This window comes from Oncorhynchus nerka, linkage group LG7 (genome assembly GCF_034236695.1).
Source record: "Oncorhynchus nerka isolate Pitt River linkage group LG7, Oner_Uvic_2.0, whole genome shotgun sequence".
In the NCBI taxonomy this organism is placed as follows: domain Eukaryota; kingdom Metazoa; phylum Chordata; class Actinopteri; order Salmoniformes; family Salmonidae; genus Oncorhynchus; species Oncorhynchus nerka.
The window spans coordinates 55297887-55325841 of NC_088402.1; the positions used below are offsets into that span (position 1 = coordinate 55297887).

The following is a 27955-nucleotide window of genomic DNA, read 5'->3' on the forward strand; positions in this document are numbered from 1 at the left end:
TTAAAATCTACTTTTTTTAATGTTGGTGCATTAGTCTTAAAGTTGCTAGTTAACAAATTAGAATTTGATGAAATGTGATGAAGTGTGTGGACACAACCCGAAGTAGTGATCAGTTTTACATACATTTCCTGTACACACGGTGAAAAAAACGGACACTTCTTCTGACCTAAACATTTCAAAGTGTTATGGACAAAAATAAAGTACTGTATAGAGCGATGGGTTAGAAAAACAAAATGGGCCAAAAACTCTGATAAACCTAAAAACACCTTAAATATTAAATGAAATGCAGGTAAAAAATAAATAAAAAAATCACCAAAAAAAAGGGTTCAGAAAATTGGCTCACTTAAATGTAGGCACTAAGTATAACCATGGAAAAAAAAACATATCAATCAACCGAAGACACAACGCAAGGCTTCTTGGTTCGCCGTATCTTTTTGCCACATTCCGTTGCCCATTTCTCAAACCACCAGCAATTCCACAACAACAAAAAAGACAGTTGTTAAAGCAATAGATGTCATTTTGTGACGTGTCGGGCTAAAAGAAAGAAAAATAAGTAGCAAACTGAGGCGAGAGAGGCACAAATACTCCGTCAAGATCAAATTGCTCTAAACTGTCAAGTCATCTTTACACTCTTTACTTAGAGACTCTACCATGGTGATCCACAAACCAAATGGACACAATCACTTATGAGATGGGCTCATCTTACAGTCAAGGAAGCTGCCAATACAGTCATCTAAATGTCGGTTTGCCTGCCGGTGACAAAACTAAAGTATTTATGTGTATTATTATACATGTAAAAGGTATACAGAGACACTAAGCGCTATTGGTTGGTTGCATAGATTTTGACAGTCGTTTCAAATGCACAGTGTAACATGGTATATCCAAACTAAATCCCCCTACATTTCAATATCGTATAACGTCAAGAGATTCCGTTTGGACTCGCATGAAGAGCATTCCCAATGGTCAACATAACATGTTTCACTAGACAGACACTAGAGTCGTCTGCTGCTTTGAAAGTCCGCGTTTCTGCTCTGGAGTTGGTTTACACTTTGATTCACGCATGCAGATCTAATCTACAAGACTAAATGTTCACCGCAGTACAATTAACTGCACATGAATCCCACCCAAAAATAAATATATACCCCTATCGTATATTGCATGAGTGTGAATATTTCTGTTTAAAAAAAAAAAAAAATTAAATGCCACAGTCTCTTATAAATAAGAACTTCCACATAATGGCTCGTCGTTGTGAAAGAGATTGGTGATGTGAGAGTGTGTGGTTTAAAGCCACAAAGAGTTCCTAACACGAGGAAGGCAACAATATGCTTACAAGGGAAGCTGGTAATATTACACAATGACTTCTACTTCATATAGGCTAGAATTCCATTCAATTCCAAATTCACTTTGAGCTGGTTGGACAGTATTATGATGATTAGCTAGCTATATTTATAAAAAAGTAGGTATTTACATACATGTATATCTTACATGAAAAATGCTTTATCATGCTCTGGCGATAACTATTATTTAGTTCTTGAGGTAACAATTATCAATTCATTTATTCATAGCCAAATGACTGCACGCACAGCAAACCACCCTTGCCAGTTATACCTGTAGTTAAAAGGAACCACATGGCTTAAGATTCTGTACAAATCACTACGGTCATTCATACACACACTCACACACACCGTAGTGGAGGCTAGTGGGAGGGGCTATAGGAGAACGGGCTCATTGTAATGTCTGGGATGGAGTCAAACGTGATTTCCATATGCTCGACGCGTTTGATACCGTTCCAATAATTCCATTCCAGCCATTACAATGAACTCTTCCTCCTATAGCTCCCACACCAGCCTCCTCTGGTACCTATTATACTCTTCTTATAGTCTTAGTTACGCTCATTGTTATTTTCTTACTCGTGATTACGAGAACACTCTAAACTGACTGACTAGGTAAACAACAGCAGCCGGGCCAAACGTACGGTAGGTCCACCGCCACAGAGCCAGCTAACACTGTTAGTTAGCTAGCCAAAAGCCATGCAGAAGAATAACAAAAGGAATATTTTGTGATGGGGGAATTACTAGCAGACTGCCCGAATCAGGGGCTGTATTCACAGACTGAGCAGTGGCCAATGTGGCTAGATGTGTGTGATTGGCCTATATGGTCACATGATCATTCTTATCTATACATACAGGTTACATTACAGTGATGAGAAGCTTGTCCTCTGGACGTATATAGGGGACAGCCAGACCTGGGCGGAATACTCCAGGTGTGCTTTGTTTAGCTTGTCAGGCGCAACGGAACCAATGAAATCATTCCAAAAGTGCAAACTCCACATGCCAAACAATTTAAATCAAGCTCAAGTATTTTGAATATTTGAAATAGGTACTCAACCCAGGTCTGATAGGGAGGGGTACCCACAATGCACTCCTGTTCAAGAACTAAACAGTCTCCTCCAGACTCACAGTATCTGTTCATGTCTGCTTCCGCCTGTGCTGCCACCAACATGTCCCAAAGAACCCGTTATCAGTCAAAGGAGCATTCACATCCCTGATTTCACCGTTGACCGTTCCCTTTCATCACTGTCAGGAGACTGGGGAGGAGAGGGTTGTGCTAACACAGACGCATGTGTTGTACAAGGAGAGGCTATCACCGCTTCAGAGTTCCAACGGGAGACCGTGTGGTGCTTAGAACAGGGGCGTGCCGGGGGGGGGGTTGGTTCAGCAGGTGTTCATAGAACCCCCCCCCCTGGATCAGTAGATATCAGGAAGGTCAGAGTATTTCCTATCAAAGTAGCCCCCTTTGTAGAGCCAGTCCTGAGAGGACGTGTAGGGGTTTGTACCTGACTGGAACCATCTGGAAGACACGATAAAACACAATTATGGTTTACTTAAAAAAATAAAAAATATACACACACACCACTGTTTACCTTATTATTATGCAAGTATTTTATGAAAAAAAGTTCATCTTGAAATGTGAGGACACCCAAGTTCTCACCGAGTGGACCATTCCTCCTCGTCCTTGGAACGGTCTTTCCGCGCCGACCTCTGTTTCTCCTCCAGCCTCGCCTTCTCTCGACTGGCCTGATCTGCACAAACAGGAACATAGGATCTTTATTACTCATTTGATACATGACCCTCCTGACCACTGTATTATTCTGTAATTAAAAACTGACACACAACCATAACTTCAATAAACAAGACTAATACTTTGGCTATGTGGATATTTGACTGTTCAATGGATTTTAACCCCGCCACCCCACACACACACACACACACACACACACTAAGAACAGAAAGGACTCTGAAAACAAATGGGACATGTGAATGCACCACCCAAAGGGAATGCTAGAGGGCAGCCTCGTCTAGCAAGTGTGGGGATGTAGCAGAAAGACTATTACCCATATCTCCGTTCTCCATGGCTCTGATGTCGGGCCGCAGGCGGCAGTCTGTGGGGGCCAGGGTGGCCTGCATACCAGGCTCCAGCTCATTCAGTGACATGGCAAAGTTAGTGAAGTTATACATCTGGAAAAACAAGATCCTACAGAATTAACACCATCAAAATCGATGTGCGTGTGTGTGTGTGTGTGTGTGTATAAACTTAAGTAGGAGTGCTTAAGGTAATCCAGAACAATCACAGGTGCTCTTGGAAGGGAATAGTAATTGAAAAGAAAAAGGCAAAATTATAGTCCAGGCACTCGTGTGGGTTTGAACGATTTAAAAGCCTTTATTTATGGGCCAAGTCATTATTAAAATACACCAACGGGCATCGGCGTAGGCCTTCATCAGTGTGTGGAGGACAAAGCAATGAAATATCCTAGACACACCTGTGCCTAGGTGATCACAGGTAATTGATCTATTGGCCACTAGGGACCTGCATAAGAAACATATACGCTCAACTTGTATGTGTGTACGAGCATGTGAATGTACACGTTTCTTTGTTTACACGCCGGCGTGCGTTACCTGAGCAGAGTGTTGGGGTCGTGACGATATCCTCCACAGCAGGGTGCTGCCAGGGATCACAGCTACCGTCTCCAGGACCTCAGGCATGTTGTCTGCATCGTCACCGTCGACCCCCTCAGGCTCCTCCTGTGTACAGGTACACAGACCACACCGGTACACACAGACCACACAGGTACACACAGACCACACAGGTACACACAGGCGCGCGCAGACACACGTCTGATATAAATAGCCCTTTTTTCAAAACCAAATGAAATGTGTATTTTTCCTCATGAATAAAAGCAACAAAAAACATCAGAAATTACTTATAAGCAAGGGATGTTTACTTCGTGTACCATGAGTATACCATGTCTACTACAAACAGAATACTGAAACTAACATATAACATACTATATGGGTCTTTCTAGAAACTAGGGTACCGGCGAGGATTTTCTGCGGTGGACAACTTATTTCCGCTGTTGATAAGTCATCGATAATAATCTGCCAATTTTGTTCATGTCAATACATTAAGGGGGGCCCGGGTTCGATGACAGATTGTCACAACCGGACGTGACCAGGAGTCTCCCATAGGGCGGCGCACAATTGGCCCAGCGTCGACCGGGTTAGGGTGAGACAAGATCAGAATTGGATCGCAATTGGATATCACGAAATTGGGGAGAAAAAGGGGCTATAAATAAATAAATAATCCTGGATCTTGTCGTTGGACAGTTTTTATGGCATCGAGATCTCGCAAATGCTTGGGCTCCCGAGTGGTGCAGCAGTCTAAGGCACTGTACCTGAGTGCTAGAGGTGTCACTACAGACCCTGGTTCGATTCCAGGCTATATCACACCCGGCCGTGATTGGGAGTGCCACAGGGCGGCGCACAATTGGCCCAGCGTCGTCGGGGTTCGAGTTTGGCAATCATTGTAAATAAGAAATTGTTCTTAACTGACATGCCTGGTTAAAGGTTAAATATATATATATATATATTTTAATTGAATGTGCTGTGACTACGTAATATTTAGTGTCCTTATGTCACGGCGTGAAATCAGTTTTCATGGGCACACAAAACCAAAATAATGTCTGGGTTAGTAAAAATCAAACGCTTCTAACCGAAAGTCACCTTAAACTTAAAACCAATATCGATACGGTCATTAACGTGGTTCTTCAATAATTATGCAGAATACTTACCAGGTGAATAACAGCTAAAGTGCGGGGGAAAACGTGTTTGCAAAGAAAGTTTTGGCGTCCCATTCATTGCGTCGGTGAAGACAGTTGTGCCGTGATCCACGTTGGAACTAATATCCCTAGTAAATTGATGTTGATTATGTGTTGTCTGTTTGATTTACAGCAGGATCTTGTTTGATTTCACAGAGAATGAATCAAGGTAATGACTGAATGTTTTCATACATTTCTGTGCCTCAGGTTTGACAGTCTACTGTGTGCAATTGTGTTGGATAGACTATTGCACAGCACCCGACACTATATTCCTTTCCATTATTCTGGATAGTAGAATGACAAGTGGGCTTAAGGTCAACATACAGCATTTAAAAACAGTCTGCAGTCATCTAAATTAATTCAGGGCTTGTCAAATTATATCTAGGCTAAATATAAGTCTTCCACAACCATAAGACCCACTTATCAAAATAGTTTAACTTTCCTTTTTGCAGTAATCATTTGATCTTGCTTTTTTATGAAAATGCCCTTTTTGTTACAAATTTAACCAGGACCGTCCACAAAGAATTTTACATAATGACTGAATGCATTATGGAAAATTAACACGTCTCTCATGCACAAGACAACTTGCTAATGAGCGGCCAGATTAATGTTTATACTTCAAGTCTAGCGAGGGTTGCCATGTCTGTAGTTTTCCTGTCAAATTGGTTTATTTTGAAAACAGTGTCGCGGGTGAAAATGTATCGGTCGCGGGTTGTGTTGTTTTGGTCTACTTCTAAATTAAACCGCGGCATCTTTTTTTTTCTCTTCCTTCTTTAAAAAAAATATATATATTTATTTCACTGTGACCTGCTTCTGCTGGCTATCAGGCAGTTGCTGAGTGAGTGTGTGAGTGTTGGGAGGAAGGGTGCATTGGCCTCTCTCGCTCGTGACCATTTGATCTGAATGAACTATGCCTTGAAGGTGTCAGAAACACAATTTTAATAATACTACATTAAAATTGTCAAAACAGACTGCCGTTTAGCCTATATTTATGTCATTAGCTACATTTTCTGTCGCCTCTCATGTCAGCATTGATGTGGACATGAGGCTGTAGCCAACACGCATATAACCTAGGCTAAACTTTTACATGCAGGCTAATTATGTATGTACATTTATGCTAAATGTATATAAATATTATAAAAATGTTGGCTTTTTTGAAGATGTTGGCTCAATTGACAGTCCCCTTTGATCTATTTCAGTAGTAGACTACTCACATTAGTTTCTGTTGTAAATCACTGAATGACCCAGGTCCTAGAGTAGACCCATGTTGGCATATCAAAACATTCCAAATGTCATTTGGGACAGTTCTTCATAAGTTTGGGACAATTCTGGGACAGTGATGAAAAGAAAAGGTAGTTTCGAGCCCTGTAGATAGTAGCAGGCTAGCTAACATTTGCTAGAAAGTTGAAGTCTGAGTTACAGATTAACTTAATTACTGACTATCAAATTATAAATAGTAGTTATTGATTAATTAGTAGAATAGAACTCATAATGTACTGGACTCATGATAGATCTCCTCTCTCTCCCTCTCTCCTTTCCATCTTGCTACAGAGGGATGGATAACTGGGACATCGGGCTTGGAGCCACACATGAATTCATTTTTTAAAAATTAAATAAAATTAGCCAAAAAGGAAACTTGGGGCTTTTCGATTTTCAGTTTTCATACTCCAGTTGAAAATGTGATTTTTATTAATACTATTTAACATTGTGTTTAAGTTAATGAAAAAAAGACATCCTACATCTTAACCATTCACTATCAACCACTTCTACAGTTCAGACTAAATAATTTGGTGTGATGAACCAATAGTTAGCTTATTGGATAAATGCGCCAACTCCTCTCTTGCTGCAAAAAAAAAAATTGGGGGGCTAGTTTTCAGGCCTAGTGGGCAGGTTTTGAGTGGTCATTAGGCTAGAAATTGTAGCTAGCCGTGGCAACCCTGAGACAACATCGATCTATATTAGCTAGCTAACAAGGTAGAACAGTTGAACTGCCATGAACATACACCTGTGAACAGCATGCTAGCCTGTCCACTTTGTTTAGATGTTGAGATCGAGTGGTCTACCTACCTGGATAAGAATATGCTTATTTCTCAGAATGAGAACGAGTTGTCAATTCGTCATATAAATGCTTTTTAAGCTCATGATACATTTATAAAAACAGACTAAACAGCTACCACATATCACTTTGTGGCTAAAATGCTGCTCGCCTTAGGCTACTTGGCACCGTAATGTTGTGCCAACAGAAACCGAGCGTTTTTCCAGAATCAATGTTCCTTAATACTCCCGTTTAGTAGTCTGCTCTGTGCGTAATTTTGAGAGTCAAGACAAAGAGGGCGTTAGAAAGGTTAAGTTCTCCTCTGTTACAGTAAAATAATGTCTCAATGTGTTTCGGTGTCCATAGGACCGATTCTGTTGGACCAAACCGGTCGCTGATAACCGCAGAGAGGCGATCTCTGTTGTTGTGAGTTTCAGGGGGAGGGGATTGTTGTGTCCTGGAAGGTGCCTACTGCAAAGCACGGAAAGCGCGAAGGAGACGAGACCAAAAAGACATGAAAACAAACCAGAAAACTAGATACTTGCAATACAGGCATTTGGAAACACGCGCTACTAAATACATTTGAATTAACTCGATATGACGCCAGGCCCTATTCACGACATAATCTGGTGATAAAGTTATGAAATTACACATTTTAAAATGATATATAGTCCTAGGCCTATGTTGTTGTTCGGTGGAGTTACGGGCTAATTTGGCATCAATTCACTTTTATTTCTCCAAATACACGAGGAACTGCATAGCAATCTTTTTCATTTTTGTTTCAAACCATTGATCCACACAAACCATTGTCACACATTGGCCCCATCATAGAAAGACCCATATATAGAACATACATAGAGGCTACAGACTACCAATAGTGACCTACCATAGGCTACGTTTTTGTTTTTTACCTTGACATAACGTCATGGCATGCTGCCAGAATCATCAGGAAATCAAAATGAGAGAGAGTTATATGAAGAAAAGTAAATGTTGTATAGGCCTTATTTACAATGTGTCAAACATTAAAACACAAGCTATGAAAACAAAAAAGAGCCGCACACTCCATATCTATAACCTCCCAGTAATTGATTGGATAAGAAACCACCGACGTTTCGGCATCCCTGTGCCTTCTTTAGGGTAATTTTTAAAAAACAGACTATTAGGCTCAATCTGCTTTGAAAATAACTTGCAGGGAGGTGGACCACTGGGGGCGACCAAGCTATACTGTGTGCGAGATGTAAAGCAAGCTCTACGTTAGTATTCTGAAATGAATTCTCTGGATTCTGAGGTGTTGATGCGTGTACATGTATGTATGCGTGTAGGTGTGTGTGTGTGTCTTTTTCCACTGGTTTCCAATTTTTGACATGTATGACTTGTTACATCTTTCCTGCTAAAATAAATGCGTTTTTTTACATCTCATTTGCTCCATGTTGTGAGACACCCACTCACCGGACTCTTCTGTTTCTTAGAGTCTGCCTTCTTCTCAGCCTTCTTGTTGGACTCGTACGTCTGGGGGTCCACGCTCCACATGCACTCGGTCCACTTCCCATAGATCACACAAAGCTTCTTTCTACTGCCAGGGACAGAGATGGGAGGAGACGTCAGCAACCAAATACTGCTGTACTGACAGAGAATGACACTGTGCTATCATTGTGTGTCCTGTACGGCTCAGTTGGTAGAGCATGGCACTTTCAACCCCAGGAATGTGGGTTGATTCCCAGGGCCACCCATTCGTAAAATAGATGCACGCATGACTAAGTCGCTTTGGAGTCTCCTAAATGGAAGACATTATTTATTATACCCACCAGGGACATGTTTAGCAGGGAGAAAACATTTAGAAACCTTACTGAACACGATACGGGCAAAAGTGTCACAAAAACACTTAGAACTGGACCAGTGAATTCAGGACCAGAGAAGAAAGCCGTAGTCAGTTTATCAAAATGATGCCAATACCTTCACATACCTCTTATCTTGAATGTAGCCCTCCACCCTGTGCAGCTCCTTCCCAAACATGCCACACGGCTTGAAGTTCAGCACACACTTATCTCCAGTACTGCTCAGGACAGAAAGGAATGAACAATGAGGAGAACAGACAAACCATGCCATGCAATTATGGCTCAACGACAGTCTTCAGTCCATACCATTATGGCTCAACGACAGTCTTCACTCCATACCATTATGGCTCAACGACAGTCTTCACTCCATACCATTATGGCTCAACGACAGTCTTCAGTCCATACCATTATGGCTCAACGACAGTCTTCAGTCCATACCATTATGGCTCAACGACAGTATTCAGTCCATACCATTATGGCTCAACGACAGTCTTCAGTCCATACCATTATGGCTCAACGACAGTCTTCAGGCCATACCATTATGGCTCAACGACAGTCTTCACTCCATACCATTATGGCTCAACGACAGTCTTCACTCCATACCATTATGGCTCAACGACAGTCTTCACTCCATACCATTATGGCTCAACGACAGTCTTCACTCCATACCATTATGGCTCAACGACAGTCTTCACTCCATACCATTATGGCTCAACGACAGTCTTCACTCCATACCATTATATACCATACCGTGCTTCTACACCTGCATTGCTTGCTGTTTGGGGTTTTAGGCTGGGTTTCTGTACAGCACTTTGAGATATCAGCTGATGTACGAAGGGCTATATAAATACATTTGATTTCATTTGATTATGGCTCAACTACTGTCTTTACAAATTAAAGGGTGAATCCTAACTACCACTTAAGACACATTTTCACTTGGTTTCCCATTGACGTCAATGCATGATGAAGTGAACATTTGACTTAAATGGAAGACTAACCCCTAAGTCCGCTATGCTGAAAGTGCTTCCAAACCAGGAATTGAAGGTAAAATAAGATAAACTATAATATCCAGTCCTTTACTCACCTGTGGTTGAGGATTTCTACAGTGCCATACTGCTCGATCCACAGTTTGCCCAGGATGACATTGTGTACACAGCAGAAAGGGTTGGTCCACGTATAGACCTCACCGTGCCTGGGGAGAGGAGGGGAGGAGAGGGGCAGCAAACACAGCCTCAGTGCAATGGACTCACACACACAACAAGAGAGACTTGGTAAAGAAAAATAGGATTACAGAAGCTGAAGCGGTACTGGCTTTGACAAAGCACTGAGAAAACAACCAAACAAAACCCTATGACCAGGTATAGAAAAATAAATAAATAAAGCCCACCCAACCACCCACGTTTGACTCACTTGAGGAGTTCTAGTGTGATAGTTCCCTTGGGCTCAGCCTCCACACTCTTGCCCCAGAACTTGAGTTTGGGGTAGATGGAGCCATGGAAGACAAAGTCCCCGACCAGGCTCTCAGCATGGAAGGCACTGACAGGGGGGTGGTGGCTGACCTGCTCCGAGATCAGCCTGTAGCCCTGGTCCTCGCTGGGGGGCGAGAGTAGGCAGGAGAGGAAGTGAAAAGGAGAAAGGTTGTTATCATAGCCTACTGAAAATAAGGTCAGCAGAGGAAAACAAGTGTTGTTAAATTCATGCTTGAAGGCAGGTAAAGACGTCCTATTAAAAAGGCCAATAACGTGTGCAGTCTAGTCAAAGACAGGAAGGAACTGTCCAGGGCTACACAGCTTTTTACAACTCCTCTCTGTGTCACTTTGTATGGGAGCGTTGCAGCCCTGTCCCCTCACCGCGTTAGTTCATAGGTCTCTCCTAGCAGAGGGTTGAAGGGCTTTCCAGTCCTGTCCCACTGCGAGGCCACGGCCGACACGGCAAAAGCAGCTACCGCCTGGGAAGAACGGAGGGGAGGAGTCAGCCACAGGATTCACTGGCTCACACACACACACACACACTCTAGTTGTGATCCAGCTACATTCAGTCAATTTTCAATTCAATTCGCTTTATTGGCATGACGTAACAATGTACATATTGCCAAAGCTTATTTTGGATATTTACAATATAAAAAATAAATTTAAATGAGAATCTAAATTCAACAGACAACAGTAACAACAATAACCATACATTGAACAATAACAATAAGCATACAGTAGAGGACATGTGCAGGTTGATTGGTCTGTCAGACACTGTCCCTCATCTTATGGCAGGCAGCAATGTAGTGCGCTGCCAACCCACAGCTCTCTGTGTCCTCCTCCAAACAGCACAGGTAGCCTATCCTCATCAGAGAGGTCTTTGAAACCTTGAATAAGGGTTTCAAATTTGGGAAAATGAGACTAATTGTTTTATATTTTTGACATTTTGTCAGGAAATGCAGCTCCATCTCAGGTTCTGCTGTTGTGCAGTGGTTGCACAGCCTTTCCTCTACAGGGAGCCAGGTTTTCCTGTGTCTACCCTTCTCAATGGCAAGGCTGTGCTCACTGAGCCTGTACTTTGTCAAGGTTTTGATCAGTAAACATGGTCAAATATTTCGCCACAGTGTACTGTCGATTTAGGGCCAGATAGCACTGCGTTTTGCTTTGTGCTTGTGATTCCCAATAAGCAATATAGTTTTGTTTTGACTGTGTTGTAATTTGGTTTATCCTGATTGATTGGATGTTCTGGTCCTGAGGCTTCAGTGTGTTAGTAGAACAGGTTTGTGAACTCAGCCCCAGCTCTTGGCATTGCAGGGCTTGGTAATGATATGAGAGGGGGTCACTGTATTTTAGATGTTTCCAAAACTTAATTGCTCTTTTTTGAGTTTGTATTGTTAGTGGATATTGGCCTAATTCTGCCCTGCATGCATTGTTTGTAGTTTTCCTCTGGACATGTCGGAGAATCTTACAGAACTCTGCATGCGGGGTTTCAATGGGGCATCTGTCCCATTTGATGAAATCTTGTTTTGCATGTGGACCCCACACCTCTCTGCCATAAAGTACAATTGGTTCAATGACATATTCAATTAGTTTTAGCCAAATTTTAATAGGCATTTCAATTTGAATTAGCTTTTTAATGCCGTAGAATGCCCTCTCACCTGCATGCGCTCTATGGAGTCGGACAGCAAGCAGGCTTTGTTGATGAGGTATGTGTGCTCCATGTACTCTGTGATCCGCTGGAGGAAGCTCAGGGGCTCGTTGAACACGATGGGCATGGTGATCTTGGACAGCTCCTGCACACACACACACACACACACACACACACAGAGAGAGAGAGAGAGAGAGAAAATGAGCAAGATTAGAACGCAAAATACTTTCACACAAGTGGGATGAAATCAAACTCACTGGCATAGTAGAGACCCAGAGAACGTCACGGTCTAAAAGTGGTCCTTTAGATATGGTCTGTAGCCCTTACCAGTCCAATGCATTTCTTCAGAATGCCCCACACACTGAAGTTGTTCCTGGAGAACATTGGGGCAGGTAGCGTTGTCCTGAAAGACGTCAGGAGGAGAAAGTCAAAAACACACACAGAGAGACAACACATTAGTGTCTAGCAGAGAATCCGAGGGAAGGAGAGTATCCCTATGATGACTATCAGTAATACAGTGTGCGATGGTAGAGGCTGACCTGTTTGGTGTCGTCATGCGGACTGACTGGGTTTAGAGTTAAGAGGAGCATGAGAACTGCCCAGTCTTCTACCAGGGTTAAAGCTATTAACAATGTGGAAAGGGGTGAGAGGGAGAGAGACTAAGGTGAAGAAAGAGTGTCGGCAGCGACAGAAAGCAAGAGAGAGAGAGACGACAGAAAGAAACAGAGAGAAGCCTCGGGAGGAGAGGACACGGCAGGAATCGGAGCGTACCTGCGCTTCCTGATTCCGTTCTCCGGTGACGTGGAGCCATTGCTCCTCGGGGTGACGTCGTACACCCCTGCGTCTTTAAAACTGGCCTCCGACGCGCCTTCATACGACTCATCAGAGTCCAAGCCTAACACACATGAAACGGTCGGCCACAAATGAGGGAAAGGCTATACAGCACACAACTCACCTTGCCTGACAAGGTTACCTAATATAGAAATGATATAACATGCTCGGATAATAATAAAGTAGACAGTCTTGCAATTGGGCTACAGGTCAAAGCAATGACTACATGAGGGGGAGCCGCAGAACTGATTGCAATATGGACGTTGTGACATGAGCCACTGTCTGACGCTGAACTAAGCATCGTAGGCGTGGAAGAGAGAAAAGGTGTGGTGCCCCTTTAACATTTTAAAATAAATAATTGGGGCCCCCGAGTCAAACGGAACACCTCTTGATAAGGGTCCTTCTACACCTGCGTTGCTTGCTGTTTGGTGTTTTCGGCTGGGCTTCTGTACAGCACTGAGACATCAGCTGATGTAAGAAGGGCTTTATAAATCAAATTGATTTGATACGAGACGGACAGGAACAATAACGTGACGACACAGCGTGCGCTCCGCAGTTCACCCCACATTGTGTGCTTTCACCTTGCACGCCGTTTCCATCCCCTCTCCCTCACACATCCCCGCTGATGCTGATGGCAAAGCCAAAATCATGGACGCTGAATAGACCGCTGCGTTGTTGAAGCTGTCAGTTAAGCTGCTCAGGTTACAGCATATTGTGTGGCACTGTGCCACAACGTGAAGTACAGTACAAAGACACACCTCTACCTCCTGAGTCCTGACCATGACAGAGCAACGTTCCAAAACACCAAAAGGCCGCCCCTTGCTGAAACAAGTAACTTCTCCCGTTTCAGAACTTCCATGTTGAAGGACCCTGATAATTGTGATTTAAAAAAATGCTGAGTAACACTGTCAATGTTCTCTCCCTCTGTGTGCGTGTGCTCCTACAGGTTTGTGGTTACCTCTGAAGGTCTGGTAAGTCATTCTATTATGTACACCCCCCCCGTGCGGACAGGGACACCCACCTGTTACGGCGTCGTAGAATTCATCATCGTTGTTCATTGTACAGGGTCAAAGCCGGACCTCCAGGTGCTATCGGAGAGGGAGGTGAGCCTCTAGAACATGGTCCCTATAGCGGGCCTCACTGGTCTCTGGCACGGCAACTTCCTCCTCCGCAACCACGTCAGAACAGGCAGCAGCTCACACAGCAAACCTGCTGGACACATACTATAAACAGTTCAGGATTGTATTCATTAGTGCACATCGTAGCAAAATGATTTGCAAAGGAAGACAAAAACAAGTTCTGGTAGCCCCTCCCCTCCATGAGGTTTTTCTGGGTGGTGACCTGAGTGTAGGAGGACTAGGGTGGGTGACTGACTGTTCTCAGGGAATGCCTCAAAAAACACACTCACTGGGGAATTTTGGACTGTACCAACGATCAACAAGCGAGGAGAAGCCGTGTTGGTGTAGGCCCTGTAGGCCCTGTGGGTGTAGGCCCTGTGGGTGGTAGGCCCTGTGGGGGTAGGCCCTGTGGTCCATGCCATATGAAAGTGTGTATGGCGGTATTTGACGGTCATTTTTTTAAATGTCTTATGAGATGTGCATGATCCAAGGACTGCGAAGGACAATTCCATTTTTTGCCAACTCCACTTGCAGATTTTTAAATCTACCTGCCACAGTGGCTGGTGAGTTTGCAAAACAAATGGCCACTGGATTGATGCAAATAATCATTGTATCATTCTGCCAGGTAGGCATAGGCTACTTTGTAGTTAACAATGAATTGAGAAGGAAAGGTAGTCAGTAGCATAAGTGGTAGACACGAGGACTGCACACACACAGGACTGCACACACACAGACAGGGAAATTCTCGTTGCCTCTTCAGAAAGTCGCAGGAAACAAAATCACTGATGCATTCTGTTCAAGTCTTATGATAAAAATAGAGCAAATAAATTACATTTTCAATACATTTAGTTGATTCCCGAATAAGGTCAATAGATTTTGAAATATTCCGTTTGAATGCCTGGATTCCGCGAGGGCCCTAATTATTACAGTTGGACAAGAATGAGGCTCTCCGCTACCTATTGTTCCTGCAGTGATGACTCACCATCTTCATTGAATGTTTTTAGAATTTATCTGCAGATTAATCGCCAAAAAGACTAGGCCTACCAGTAGCATATGCAAATTATGGAGCCAAATGAACAGCGCTCTGTCGGTAGGCTACACTGACTCACTTTAGCGACACTATCTGGCAAGCCCCGACATCCTAGGAAAGGAAACCTAGGATAATCATTTGGTTTACTTGTCCCAATGCGATACCATGGATTTAAGTTAGACATTCTAAAAACACAATGCCACTTTGACATTATGGGGTGTTGTGTGTGTGTGTGTGTGTGTGTGTAGGCCAGTGACAAATCTCAAATGTAATCCAGTTTGAATTCAGGCTGTAACACAACAAAATGAATCAGTCAAGGGGTGTGAATACTTTCTGAAGGCACTGTATAACCACGTTGCATGCTTTATGAATGGCAAAGTGATGTAGCGGATCGACTTTATTCAGACAGTTGACAACTTATAAAAACAAGTCAACACTTGCTGTTCAGTTGTCAATCAAAAGCACAGTAAATAGCCTACAATGCGCCACGACTCCACATGGCTGCCTAAAGTGAACTTTAAAAGAAAATGAATGAATGTGACAGAAAACAATAACTAAGCTAATTAGTCATTCATTTTCACTCATCATTCCCACTTACATTACACAGGAAGTGTACATTTAGGAGCATTGTGCTCTCGACCTCCTCTGTGTAAAGAAATTTGACTGCAACCAACCACAGCGCACGCAAATTGTACCAGGGGGCGGGACAGACAGCAGACCGTTTCCCTGTCGTTGCTCGCTTTGTGACTGACAGCCCCCTATCCTATCAACAGATTGCTAGAAGATGCATATCGAATCATTCTAGCGGGAGAGGGCTTGGACGGAATGGCAAATTAAAACTTTTAAACGAAAAGTAGCCTAGTTAATATGAAGTGGAAAAAGTAGCTGGCTGAAAATGAGTCTGTACCCGGCTGATTGGAAAACGGCCGGCGCTGAACGGAAAATAATGCAAGATGGCGGCAAAGGCATTCTAAGTGGTTTTAATTGGCTCTCAATTCTGATTTGCTTTATACAAAACCAAACTACGACAAAACTGACAGTGAAGAAGCACTGTATTAACATAAATCGTTATCCATACGGTATTGTACAAATCTATACCAGTATACCTTAAAATTCTAAATATTTTAAGGCCTACCTCCCCACACTGTTGTATGATCAACACAAATACAGAGCACCGGATTCCAAAACATCACAGCTGAACTATAACTGAAACTCCTTATCCTTCACCTGTTCTTACCCGAACAGCACTCTCGCCTCCAGCTTCTCATGTAACAGGGTTACACCTGCACGAGAGAAACTAGCACCTAAAGTAAGGGGAGTGTTGCATCCCAAAACATCACGTACATTCACAATAAGTGTTATCGACTAGGCTTGGGCCATATCGCTCCTTCTCTCATCCCAGGATTTACAGTATTAAACGGCATAGGGGGCGCTAAAAACGCAAGAAACGCCCATTGGGCCTCAATTACCAGAATGCTAACAAAATTAGCACAAACAAATAGTGAAATCACAGTTTTTGCTCGTTGACATTTAGCTAAAAGTGTAACTAAAATTGCAAAGACAGGCAAATCCAGCTCATTAAGTTACACAAGCATAGCTAGTAGCTACCGAAAGAGAGAAATTGTGCAAATGAACAAAGTTGTGATGCTGCCCTTCCTTCAGAAAAGCACACGTGTGTACGCGGAGCAGACGGGAGAAGAACGGAGGAGAAAACAAAGCAGCTCGTAGGAAGAAATGGCAGCTGTACAGATTACTCATCTGCAGGTAACAGCTGAAGAAAGTAGCTACAAATATAATAAGAAGCTACAAAAACTGTCTGCTCCTACAGGCCAAAGGGCCCTAGGACTTGGAGGATACTTTGATCTCAGGTGGTTTGCATGGCCTACAGCTTCAGGCCTTTGTGCTGTAACAGGATAGGCAGCACATTTGATTTAAGTACTAAAAAGTGTTGCAGTCACCTCACCTCAGACAAGAAAGTTCAGGCAACTTATGACAACGCACAATCACGAGTCAAATTAAATGTATGGTTTTACCCATCTATGCTTGAACTAAGTGGTGAGGAGGGCTAAAGTCGGCAGACAATGACCAATTACTGGGTAAATTTCTGAGGAGTAACCGATCTCCCACTGCTAAACCCATCCTTGACCCTTGGAAGTTGGTCCCGAAATTCTGTAGTTGTCCCTCAGGTTGGATCCCAGGTTGGTTCCCGCTCGGTGACCACCGACCTCGGGTCTGCGTGAAAATATGTGAAATACCGACCGGATCCGACATGTTTAAAGAGTTTCGTTCCTTCAAAATTTCACACATTTAATTATCTTAAAACGATTGTCAGGGGGTCAGTCCCCTTTCATCAAAACAAATGTGTCAAAATATCATTTTATGACAAACCGGCATATTTGCTTTCTGAAAACGAGCCCACTGCGATCTGCACATGTTATGGGGTAAAAAAGACCACTTGTTGTGGGAGAGGAGCTGCTCTTTCAAGACCTGAGTTATTTAATTCATTTGTTTTACTTATTCAATTTGCTAGTTTATTCCATTTATTAGTTTGGGCTATTTTCTTTCAAATAAAACTAATGTTGAATGGCTCAAGTCAAGTGTGATATGCTAACAAATTTGTTAGCATAAAGTAGTTAGACACATTCTTTCCGAACAAATATTCTTGACCAAGTTAATCTTCCTGTGTGTGTGTGTGTGTGTATCGGATTCCTATTCTACAAAAAAATATTGTAGCCTAGTGTTAAAAGGCTGCCGATCGTGACCACTGCCAACTAGTGGTCACGATACCAGAACTAACTTCGATACCGATACCAGGTTTAGTATTATGATACTCTATACCATCAAAACACCACAGCAACAAACAAAAAAGAATGGCACTTGATCCAGACAGATCTTTTGAGGTCAACAGCATTACATTTGCCCATTGTTCTGAGAATGTAAAGGAAAGGGGATACATAGTCAGTTGTAAAACTGAATGCGTTCAACCGCATTTAACCCAACCACTAAGAATGAGAGGGTTGCGGGGGGCTGCCTTAAATCGATGTCAATTAAACTATCAAATCTGACTTTGTTTTTAACAACCTAACGGTAATCATTTATTTGAATGGTAAATCTATTGATTACCTGGGAAAATCAAGATGTAGCCTAGGTCTAAGTCAGGTGAATGCATATTCAATAGGAGTGTGTGCACGCATTGAGTCAGCGAGTTTTGTTTTGGCTGATTTCATGGGCATACTGATGAAAAACAATCACTTCTCTTTCCATTTGGGACTTATTTTATTGTACCTATCAACAACATTTGCATAGAATAAGCAATCTCTTTCATAAAAGTCTCTCTCTTTAGGACCTAATCACGTCATTTACACAGACAGTGAGAGACAGGATAAACGTGACTAGGCCGAGGGAGATGAAGTGAATGCATAACATTTTTTCCAATGACTATTGTTTTTGGTGACAAACAGCTTTGAAGTCAACATATTATCACAAAGTACCAGTGTAGTGAATTGATAGCTTCAGCCTACAAAGCTGGAAGCTACTAGTATCTTCTTGCATTGGTAAAGTGTTCTAGCCTGTAATTAAGCAATAAGGCACAAGATGATGTGGTCCAGAAAAAATAAAAAATAAAATAATAAAGAATACTTTTTTTAATATAGATTTTTTTATTTTACCCCTTTTTCGTGGTATCCAATTGTTAGTAGCTACTATCTTGTCTCATCGCTACAACTCCCGTACAGGCTCGAGAGAGACGAAGGTTGAAAGTCATGCGTCCTCCGATACACAACCCAACCAAGCCGCACTGCTTCTTAACACAGCGCGCATCCAACCCGGAAGCCAGCCGCACCAATGTGTCGGCGGAAACACTGTGCACCTGGCAACCTTGGTTAGCGTGCACTGCGCATGGCTCGCCACAGGAGTCGCTGGTGCGCGATGAGACAAGGATATCCCTACCGGTCAAACCCTCCCAAACCCGGACGACGCTTGACCAATTGTGCATCGCCCAACGGACCTCCCGGTCACGACAGAGCTTGGGCGCGAACCTCTGGTGGCACAGCTGGCGCTGCAGTACAGCTCCCTTAACCACTGCGCCACAAATACAAATACAATGTATATATATATATATATTAAAAAATATATACATGTAGTGAAGTAAAAGTTGTCAAAATAAAAGCGTATAAAGTACAGATACCCCCAAAAACGACTTAAGTAGTACTTTCAAGTATTTTTACTTCAGTACTTTACATCACTGGTAATAATGGAGACACCAGCTACCAGATTCTCTATAGTGCTCCTAATACGGTCCTGTGTGGTTGGTAAACAACATACAAAGCCAGTGGGAGTCAGAGATGAGACCGGAAGGGAAGAGAGAACTCAAGCCGGGGAGAGATGTTACCATGCGAGACACACACAAACACACCTCTGTGTGCATGTGAGGACTTGGTCGGTCTGTCATGGACTGTGAGAAACGGTAGCTACAGCAACGACCTAGCTCATTTGAATAGAATCCCTTTTGGCAAGCAGAGTGGCTTCTTAAGGGTGAGCTGAGAGCAAAATGACAAAGGGGAGAGGACCAACACACCCAGGAGCCCCATTAGAAGATAATGAGGTTGTGCATGTGGAAAGCTAACTTTAACAAGTTTTCACATGATAGGCTAGTTTCACTGTGTACTCACGCTATTGGTTAGTCCATATATGGCCAAAACATTTTATACTTTGCAATTCGAAAATGAAGTTAACTTTTGCCGTGGTTTTAGCCATTTTGACAGCCTGTGTCTTGCTTGTGTTTGATATGCTTGCTTATATACACAGTGCATTCGGAAAGTATTCAGACACCTCAACTTTTTCCAGATACGTTACAGCCTTATTCTCAAATGGATTAAAATACATGTTTTCCTCAATCTACACACAATACCCCATAATGACAATGCAAAAACTGGTTTTTAGGAATGTTTGCAAATGTATAATTTAAAAAAAAAAGGAATACCTTATTTACATAAATATTCAGACCCTTTGCGATGACACTTGAAATTGAGCTCAGGTGCATCCGGTTTCCATTGATCATCCATGAGCTGTTTCTACAACTTCATTAGAGTTCACCTGTGGTAAATTCAATTGATTGCACATGATTTGGAAAGGCATGTCAGAGCAAAAACCAAGCCACGACGTCGAAGGAATTGTCCGTAGAGCTCGAAAGAGTCTTGATCTGTTATTTTTCTTACACAGTACTTCCGAGTCGGGAGTGGGTAATTTATGCACCTGCCGCCTTAATCCTTGGGTATGGTAGCCGTTTCTCAGGCTCCCTGTCTAGAATCGAACCCCCGATTTCCCAGTACCTGTGGTCACTATGGTAGGCACAGGAAGTCAAGTTAAATCTAATGTTGATAGGGCAGACATTTGAATGAGACGTCACCGCCTTGAAGGGCACACGATCAGCTTGAGGTTATTTAGTCACAAAAAGTGACTGGGGTGCCAGAGAGAACTCCGCATGGGTTTTGAGTAAGATTAATATAAAACGCAACATGTAAAGTGTTGGTCCCATGTTCCATGAGATAAAATATTCCTTAAATATTAGGCCGAGCTCTAGAATTGACAGTTAGACAAGGAACGTTGGCGTGATCAAAGGAACCATAACTGGTGAACAATTTACAGTTTCAATGTACCGGCCGTGTGTACGTAGACTAGCATGGCTTAATCTTTGAGACAAGCATATGCCAAGGGGTCGTATTAGCTTTGAAAAATCAAGCATTTTTTGTGCACAAACTACGCATGGCCATCAGATTTCTAAATGTTTATCATAGAAAGAATGTAGCCAGCTACATTTCCTAATGATTTGCTTTTAGTTCATCTTGCCTTTTAACTACAGGAAAAACAACTACACCGGAGAAAAGTACCTGGGGAAAAAAACGCTGTCTGCAGACCAAATGCGGGAACCTGATTTATCAAGACGGCAAACATTTTCTCATCCGAGTGGAGAAGTGCAACTCAAGCACAAAGTGTCCTCTTAAATTCTGGATTTGGAGATAGCCGTGACTGTAGCCAAGCAGAAATTACAATAAGAAGCATTTTAGAACTATACTGTTTCTACGTGCTTTTTTTGTGTGTGTGTGAAAAACATGATTTTATTTATTACAAGCAGGCTTGACTACTGTAATGCGCTCATGTCTGGTCTACCCAAGAAAGTACATTTGTAAACTGCAAAACATACAGACGGAGAGCACACAATACACCGGTTTTATGGTCTCTGCGCTGGCTGCCTGTGAGTTTTAGAATTAATTTTAAGAGTCTTCTATTGGTTTTTAAGTCAACCCACGATTGTGCACCCCAATACATGTCAGACATGCTTTAAAGTTGTGTACCCAGTATGTCCCTCAGGTCCTCTGGCACTCTCTTTTTAACCTCCCAAAACCTAGGACCAAGTCACATGGATTGGAAGCCTTAACCTTAAGTTACTATGCCCCCAGCCTTTGGAATAGCCTGCCAGAGAACCAGAATGGGGCCAAAACTGTGGACATGTTTAAAAGTCGTTAACTTTGTCATTCTTTAGTTGTTTTTTTTATCCTCGTGTTTGTGTAATAAATATTAACGGGTTTTCTTCTCCATTGTTTTAATGTTTTTTTCCCCCCCTGTATACTACATTGTGTTGCATTCCATGTCTGAAATGTGCTGTATGAATAAAGATTGATTTGATGAGAATAGTGAAGGCCTGGCTTCCCTAATATATATGAATACATGCTATTGACAGCTGTAGTGGGGAAAGGTCAGCCTGAGTTTCAAAAAAAGCTCATCCACATGGAAATTAGAGAGAATGGGAGAGATTGATAGTGCGAGCAGTGAGTCAACCTTGGAAAAGGACATACAGCACATGGCTTCAGAGTAAGACAGGATAGAGAAAACAGTGGGTTAAAAATAGGTAGGTACCTCATATCCTGAGGCCGCATTTATTGTAGCTGGGGATTTTAACAAAGCAAATGAGGAAAACCCTACCGAAGATCTTCCAACACATTGACTGTAGCGCTCGCTCTGAGAAAACGTTAGACCACTGCTACTCAGCATTTTGAAATGACTACAAGGTCCTCGACCGCCCTCCCTTCGGCAAATCTGACCACGACTCCATTTTGGCTTCCTTTCCAAAAGGCAGAAACTCAAAACAGGAAGTAACCGGGCTAAGGACTATTCAACACTGGTCTGACCAATCAGAATCCACGCTTCCTGATTGTTTTGATCACGCGGACTGGGATATGTTCCGGGTAGCCTCTAAGAATAACATCAACGAATACACCGATATGGTGACTGAGTTTATCAGGAAGTCTATAGGGGGATGTTGTACCCACTATGACTATTAAAACCTACCCAAACCATAAACCGTGGATAGATGGCAGAATTCGTGCAAAACTGAAAGTGGAGAAACAGTGTAGTTATTCCCTCCATAAGGCAATCAAACAGGCAAAACGTCAGCATAGAGACGCAATTCAAAGGCTCAGACAAGAGCCGTACGCATGAGGCAGGGTCTACAGAAAATCACAGACAACAAAGGGAAAACCAGCCACGTCTCGGACAACAACGTCTTGCTTCCGGACAAGCAAAACACCTTCTACGCCCACTTTGAGGATAACACAGTGCCACCGACACTGCCCGCTACCAAGGACTGTGAGCTCTCCTTCTCCGTGGCAAAACGTGAGTAAGACATTTAAACGTGTAAACCCTCGCAACACTGCCGGCCCAGACAGCATCCCTAGCTGCGTCCTCAGCGCATGCGCAGACCAGCTGGCTGGAGTGTTTACAGACATATTTAATCTCTCCCTATCCCAGTCTGCTGTCCACACTTGCTTCAAGATGTCCACCATTGCTTTTTTGGGTACAGGAACAAAGGTAACTGAAGTGCTTTGAAAGGCTAGTTAAGGATCATATCACCTCTACCTTGCACCCTAGACCCACTTCAATTTTCTTACAGCCAAAATAGATCCACAGACGACGCAATCGCACTGCCCACTGCCCTATCCCACCTGGACAAGAGGAATACCTATGTAAGAATGCTGTTCATTGACTATAGCTCAGCGTTCAACACCATAGTACCCTCCAAGCTTATCATTAAGCTTGGGGACCTGGGTCTGAACCCCGCCCTGTGCAACTGGCTCCTGGACTTCCTGACGGGCCACCCCCAGGTGGTGAAGGTAGGAAACAACACCTCCACTTCGCTGATCCTCGACACAGGGGCCCCACAAGGGTGCGTGCTCAGCTCCCTCCTGTACTCCCTGTTCACCTATGACTGCGTGGCCATGCACACCTCCAACTCAATCATCAAGTTTGATTACCAATAATGACGAGACAGCCTACAGAGAAGAGGTGAGGGCCCTGGGAGTGTGGTGCCAGGAAAATAATCTCTCACCCAATGCCAACAAAACAAAGGAGCTGATTGTGGACTTCAGGAAACAGCTAAATGAGCACGCCCCTATCAACACCAACAGGACCACAGTGAAAGTGGGATACCTAGTCAGTTGTACAACAGAATGCCTTCAACTGAAATGTGTCTTCCGTATTTAACCCAACCCCGCTGAATCAAAGAGGTGCGGGGGATTGCCTTAAATCGTCATCCACGTCTTCGGCGCCCTGGAGCAGGTGAAAAGTGTCAAGTTCCTCAGTGTACACGTCACTGATGACCTGAAATGGTCCACCAACACAGACAGTGTGATGAAAAAGGCACAACAACACCTCTTCAACCTCAGGAGGCTGAAAAAAAGTGGCTTGGCACCTAAAACCCTCACAAACGATAAGAGGTGCATAATTGAGAGCATCCTGTCATGCTACATCACCGCCTTGTACAGCAACTACACCGCCCACAACCGCAGGGCTCTACATGGGGTGGTGCGGTCTGCCCAAAGGATCATCGGGCGCAAACTACCTGCCATCCAGGACACTTACAGCACCTGATGTCACAGGAACGCCAAAAATCATCAAGGACAACCACCCGAGCCACTGCCTGTTAACCCCGCTATAATCCAGAAGGCGAGGTCAGTACAGGTGCATCAAAGGTTAACCCTGCTATAATCCAGAAGGCGAGGTCAGTACAGGTGCATCAAAGCTGGGACCGAGAGACTGAAAAACAGCTTCTATCACAAGGCCATCAGACTGTTAAATAGTCATCACTAGGCGGTTTCCACCCGGTTACGTAACCCTGCACCTTAGAGGCTGCTGCCACATATACATAGACTTGAAATCACTGGTCACTTTAATAATGTTTACATATTTTTTGCTTTACTCATCTCATATGTACAGTTGAAGTCAGAAGTTTACATACACCTTAACCAAATACATTTAAACTCAGTTTTTCACAATTGCTGACATTTAATCTGAGTAAAGATTCCCTCTCTTAGGTCAGTTAGGATCACCACTTTATTTTATTTTAAGAATGTGAAATGTCAGAATAATATAGAATGATTTATTTATTTCAGCTTTAATTTCGTTCATCACATTCCCAGTGGGTCAGAGGTTTACATACACTCAATTAGTATTTGGTAGAACTGCCTTTAAATTGTTTAGCTTGGGTCAAACGTTTTGGGTAGCCTTCCACAATAAGTTGGGTGAATTTTGGCCCATTCCTCCTGACAGAGCTGGTGTAACTGAGTCAGGTGTGTAGGCCTCCTTACTTGCACATGCTTTTCAGTTCTGCCCACACATTTTCTATAGGATTTCTATAGGATTGAGGTCAGGGCTTTGTGATGGCCATTCCAATACCTTGACTTTGTTGTCCATAAGCCATTTTGCCACAACTTTGGAAGTATGCTTGGGGTCATTGTCCATTTGGAAGACCCATTTTACGACCAAGCTTTAACTTCCTGACTGATGTCTTGATGTTGCTTCAATATATCCACATAATTTTCTTTCTTTCCTCATGATGCCATCTATTTTGTGAAGTGCACCAGTCCCTCCTGCAGCAAAGCACCCCCACAACATGATGCTGCCACCCTGTGCTTCACGGTTGGGATGGTGTTCTTCGGCTTGCAAGCCTCCCCTCACTTTTCGCACCAAAGTATGTTCATCTCTAGGAGATAGGCCACGTCTCCTTCCTGAGCTGTATGACGGCTGCGTGGTCCCATGGTGTTTATACTTGAGTACTATTGTTTGTACAGATGAACATGGTACCTTCATGCATTTGGAAATTGCTCCCAAGGATGAACCAGACTTGTGGAGGTCTACAATTTGTTTTTCTGGGGTCTTGGCTGATTTGTTTTGAGTTTCCCATGATGTCAAGCAAAGAGGCACTAAGTTTGAAGGTAGGCCTTGAAATACATCCACAGGTACACCTCCAATTGACTCAAATTATGTCAATTAGCCTACCAGAAGCTTCTAAAGCCATAACATAATTTTCTGAAATTTTCCGAGCTGTTTAAAGGCACAGTCAACTTAATGTATGTAAACTTCTGACCCACTGGAATTGTGATACAGTGAATTATAAGTGAAATAATCTGTCTGTAAACAATTGCTGGAAAAATTACTTGTGTCATGCTCAAAGTAGATGTCCTAACCGACTTGCTAAAAATATAGTTTGTTAACAAGAAATGTGTGGAGTGGTTGAATAACGAGATTTAATGAGTCCAAACGAATTGTATGTAAACTTCAGACTTCAACTGTATTCTACTCTACTGTATTTCGTCAATGGCACTGACATTGCTCATCCTAATATTTATATATTCCCTAATTCCATTATTTTACTTTTAGGTTGTGTATATTGTAAATTGTTAGATATTACTGTATTACTTTTGGAGCTATAAACACAAGCATTTCACTACACCCACAATAACATCTGCATGTGACAAATAAAAATGCATTTGATTGACTAATAGTGAGGCACAGTGCCATGAGTTTACATTGTTCCAGTTCTAGGAAATGTGGGGCTTTATCTGGTACTCTGTGATTCAAACTAACAGACAAAGGCACCACAAACACACGTCATGCATGTGTCTACATTGGCAAACTATAAAGGACAAATACTCAGACAAACATGGAGTTAATACGTCCCACCGTGGCACCCCTCAGGAAAGCCTTCAGGAATGTAACCTCTCTAACACAGATGACAAGGTAACCCAAGGCAGGGCAGGACACTGCTGCTGTTGACTACAGATACACACCTCCACTGAGTAAGTTAAAGTTAGTGAGTCAGCACAATGTAGTGTCACCTGAAACCTGGGAGGACCATCACCCTCCCTTGAACTCAAACAAGAGACGCATTCTAGTCCAAAACTCTATATCCTATGCACCAACCATGTGTGAGCCTTTTCCATTCATACTCGAAAATGGTAATGACTTGCATCCAGGCATTACCCTCTTTGATCAGCAGAGTGCTGATACACATGGCCTCTGAAGGTTGTGTTAGTAAGTCACCATGTTTTGGGAGATTCTTGGGTTGAAATAGATGCTAATTGACTGGTGCGGGCAATTATCATCCTGACTGGGTTGTCAGGAGAAAGTCAAGGCTTACTATGCAGGCTATGCCCATGGGGAATTATCTGTCAACAAGGTTTCATCCTTACTCTAACTGTGCATCACAGATGGAAAGGGGATACGCACTGTTCAACATCTGTATGACCCCGGTCATTGCTTGATTTCCGCCAAAATGCTGGTACTTCAAATTACGATGAAGCAGCCTAGGGTCCAGACCCGGGTTAAAAACAATATTTCAAATGTCTCAATTACTTTCACATACATTTCAATTGAATTATTCAAATGTTTTATTTGAAAAGACAAGTTGAATATGCATTTGACGATCCTCAAATACATTCCCATGCATTTAACCCAGGTATTTGAAAATAGAATTGGGAAGGATTCTCCAAAAGGTACTGGAAAATACTCTCAAAACAGTAGGCCATTCATAGGAAATTTGAAAATACTTTCAAATAAGCCAATAGAATGAGTTGATTGGAGTCACATTATTTGAAAATAGACAAATTACACAAAATATAAGAATTTAAAATAATCAACCCAGGTCTGCTTGTCTCCAGCATCAAAGACATAGCCAGGTTAACAACAGGGGTCAGAATAACGTTCCCATACTGTGTTATCTACTAGCTGATGGAGCAGATATGATTCAGTATCTTGTTGACAGAGACGCAGCATAGACACAGACAGGCAACTGGAGGGAGTAGTCTGTCATGCTCCAACTCGAATTCACTAAACAAGTCAGTGCGATGTCGGTTGTAGACAATGGTAAATGTATCTTATACAAGCCATCTTACTTTCGTGATTAGTTAACATGCAAGGCATACATTAGTTAAGAAACCTAGTTAACGCGACGTTTCGGGGGAGAGGCTAGTTAGCCATGTTGTATGCTAACTAGCAGGTATACGATGTATTCGCTAGCTAGATCAATGCGACGTTAACCTTTATAACACTGTATGTACTTCCTAGCTTACTATCAACTACACAATCAAACAAATTATTAACGTGTTGTGGTGCTTGCTCATATCCAGCTACGCTAGCTGGAAAGCTAGTCCGAGAGCTCTCCAGGGGAAAAAAAAGCTAGCTAGCGAGCATAAAAAAACGAAGACGAAGCAAAAGTTTGCGCGTAGTTACATTACATACACAACTCACAGAACTGCCACATGCTGTTATATAATTACTGTACCTGAAGCGTTGGGACACCTGGTCACGTTTGACTTAATTTGAGAGGACAGGAGGACCACAAAACGGTGTGAATTGACACAGAAGCGGAAGTAGGTGACCACAGGGGCGGTCTTATTAACAACCGGCCAATCGGGTATCCTTGAATTGGACCGCCTGATCCACATACACTGAGCCTACGAACCATGAACATCGTCCTAATATTGAGTTGCACCCCTCCCC

At 42.8% G+C, this 27955-nt stretch overlaps 1 protein-coding gene across 5 annotated transcripts; it reads right to left on the reverse strand.

Moving 5' to 3' along the window:
* LOC115131987 (oxysterol-binding protein-related protein 2-like) lies at positions 1–27882 on the reverse strand. Of its 5 annotated transcripts, none has more exons than XM_029664130.2 (14): positions 27738–27882; positions 13995–14182; positions 12914–13037; positions 12470–12545; positions 12153–12287; positions 10876–10973; positions 10436–10618; positions 10110–10217; positions 9154–9243; positions 8640–8760; positions 3957–4082; positions 3395–3518; positions 2992–3082; positions 1–2850 (listed from the first exon to the last, which is right to left on the reverse strand). In XM_029664130.2, the coding sequence occupies exons 2-14, from the start codon at positions 14029–14031 to the stop codon at positions 2748–2750; spliced, it is 1416 nt and encodes a 471-aa protein (XP_029519990.1). In that variant the 5' UTR covers positions 14032–14182; positions 27738–27882; the 3' UTR covers positions 1–2747. The 5 variants fall into 5 exon arrangements, with proteins under 5 accessions (XP_029519990.1, XP_029519987.1, XP_029519989.1 ...); XM_029664127.2 differs by having other exon boundaries at positions 8640–8763; positions 27738–27881; XM_029664129.2 differs by having other exon boundaries at positions 8640–8763; positions 13995–14185; positions 27738–27881.
* Positions 27883–27955: the final 73 nt, after the last annotated feature.

Coding starts and splice junctions, on each gene's coding strand:
- LOC115131987 (XM_029664127.2), bottom strand. CDS start 14,031: ATGAACAACGATGATGAATTCTACGACGCCGTAACAG. Junction 10,619..10,875: donor GAGACCTATGAACTAACGCG/GTGAGGGGACAG, acceptor CTCGCCCCCCAG/CGAGGACCAGGGCTACAGGC. Junction 9,244..10,109: donor GTAGAAATCCTCAACCACAG/GTGAGTAAAGGA, acceptor TGTCCTGAGCAG/TACTGGAGATAAGTGTGTGC.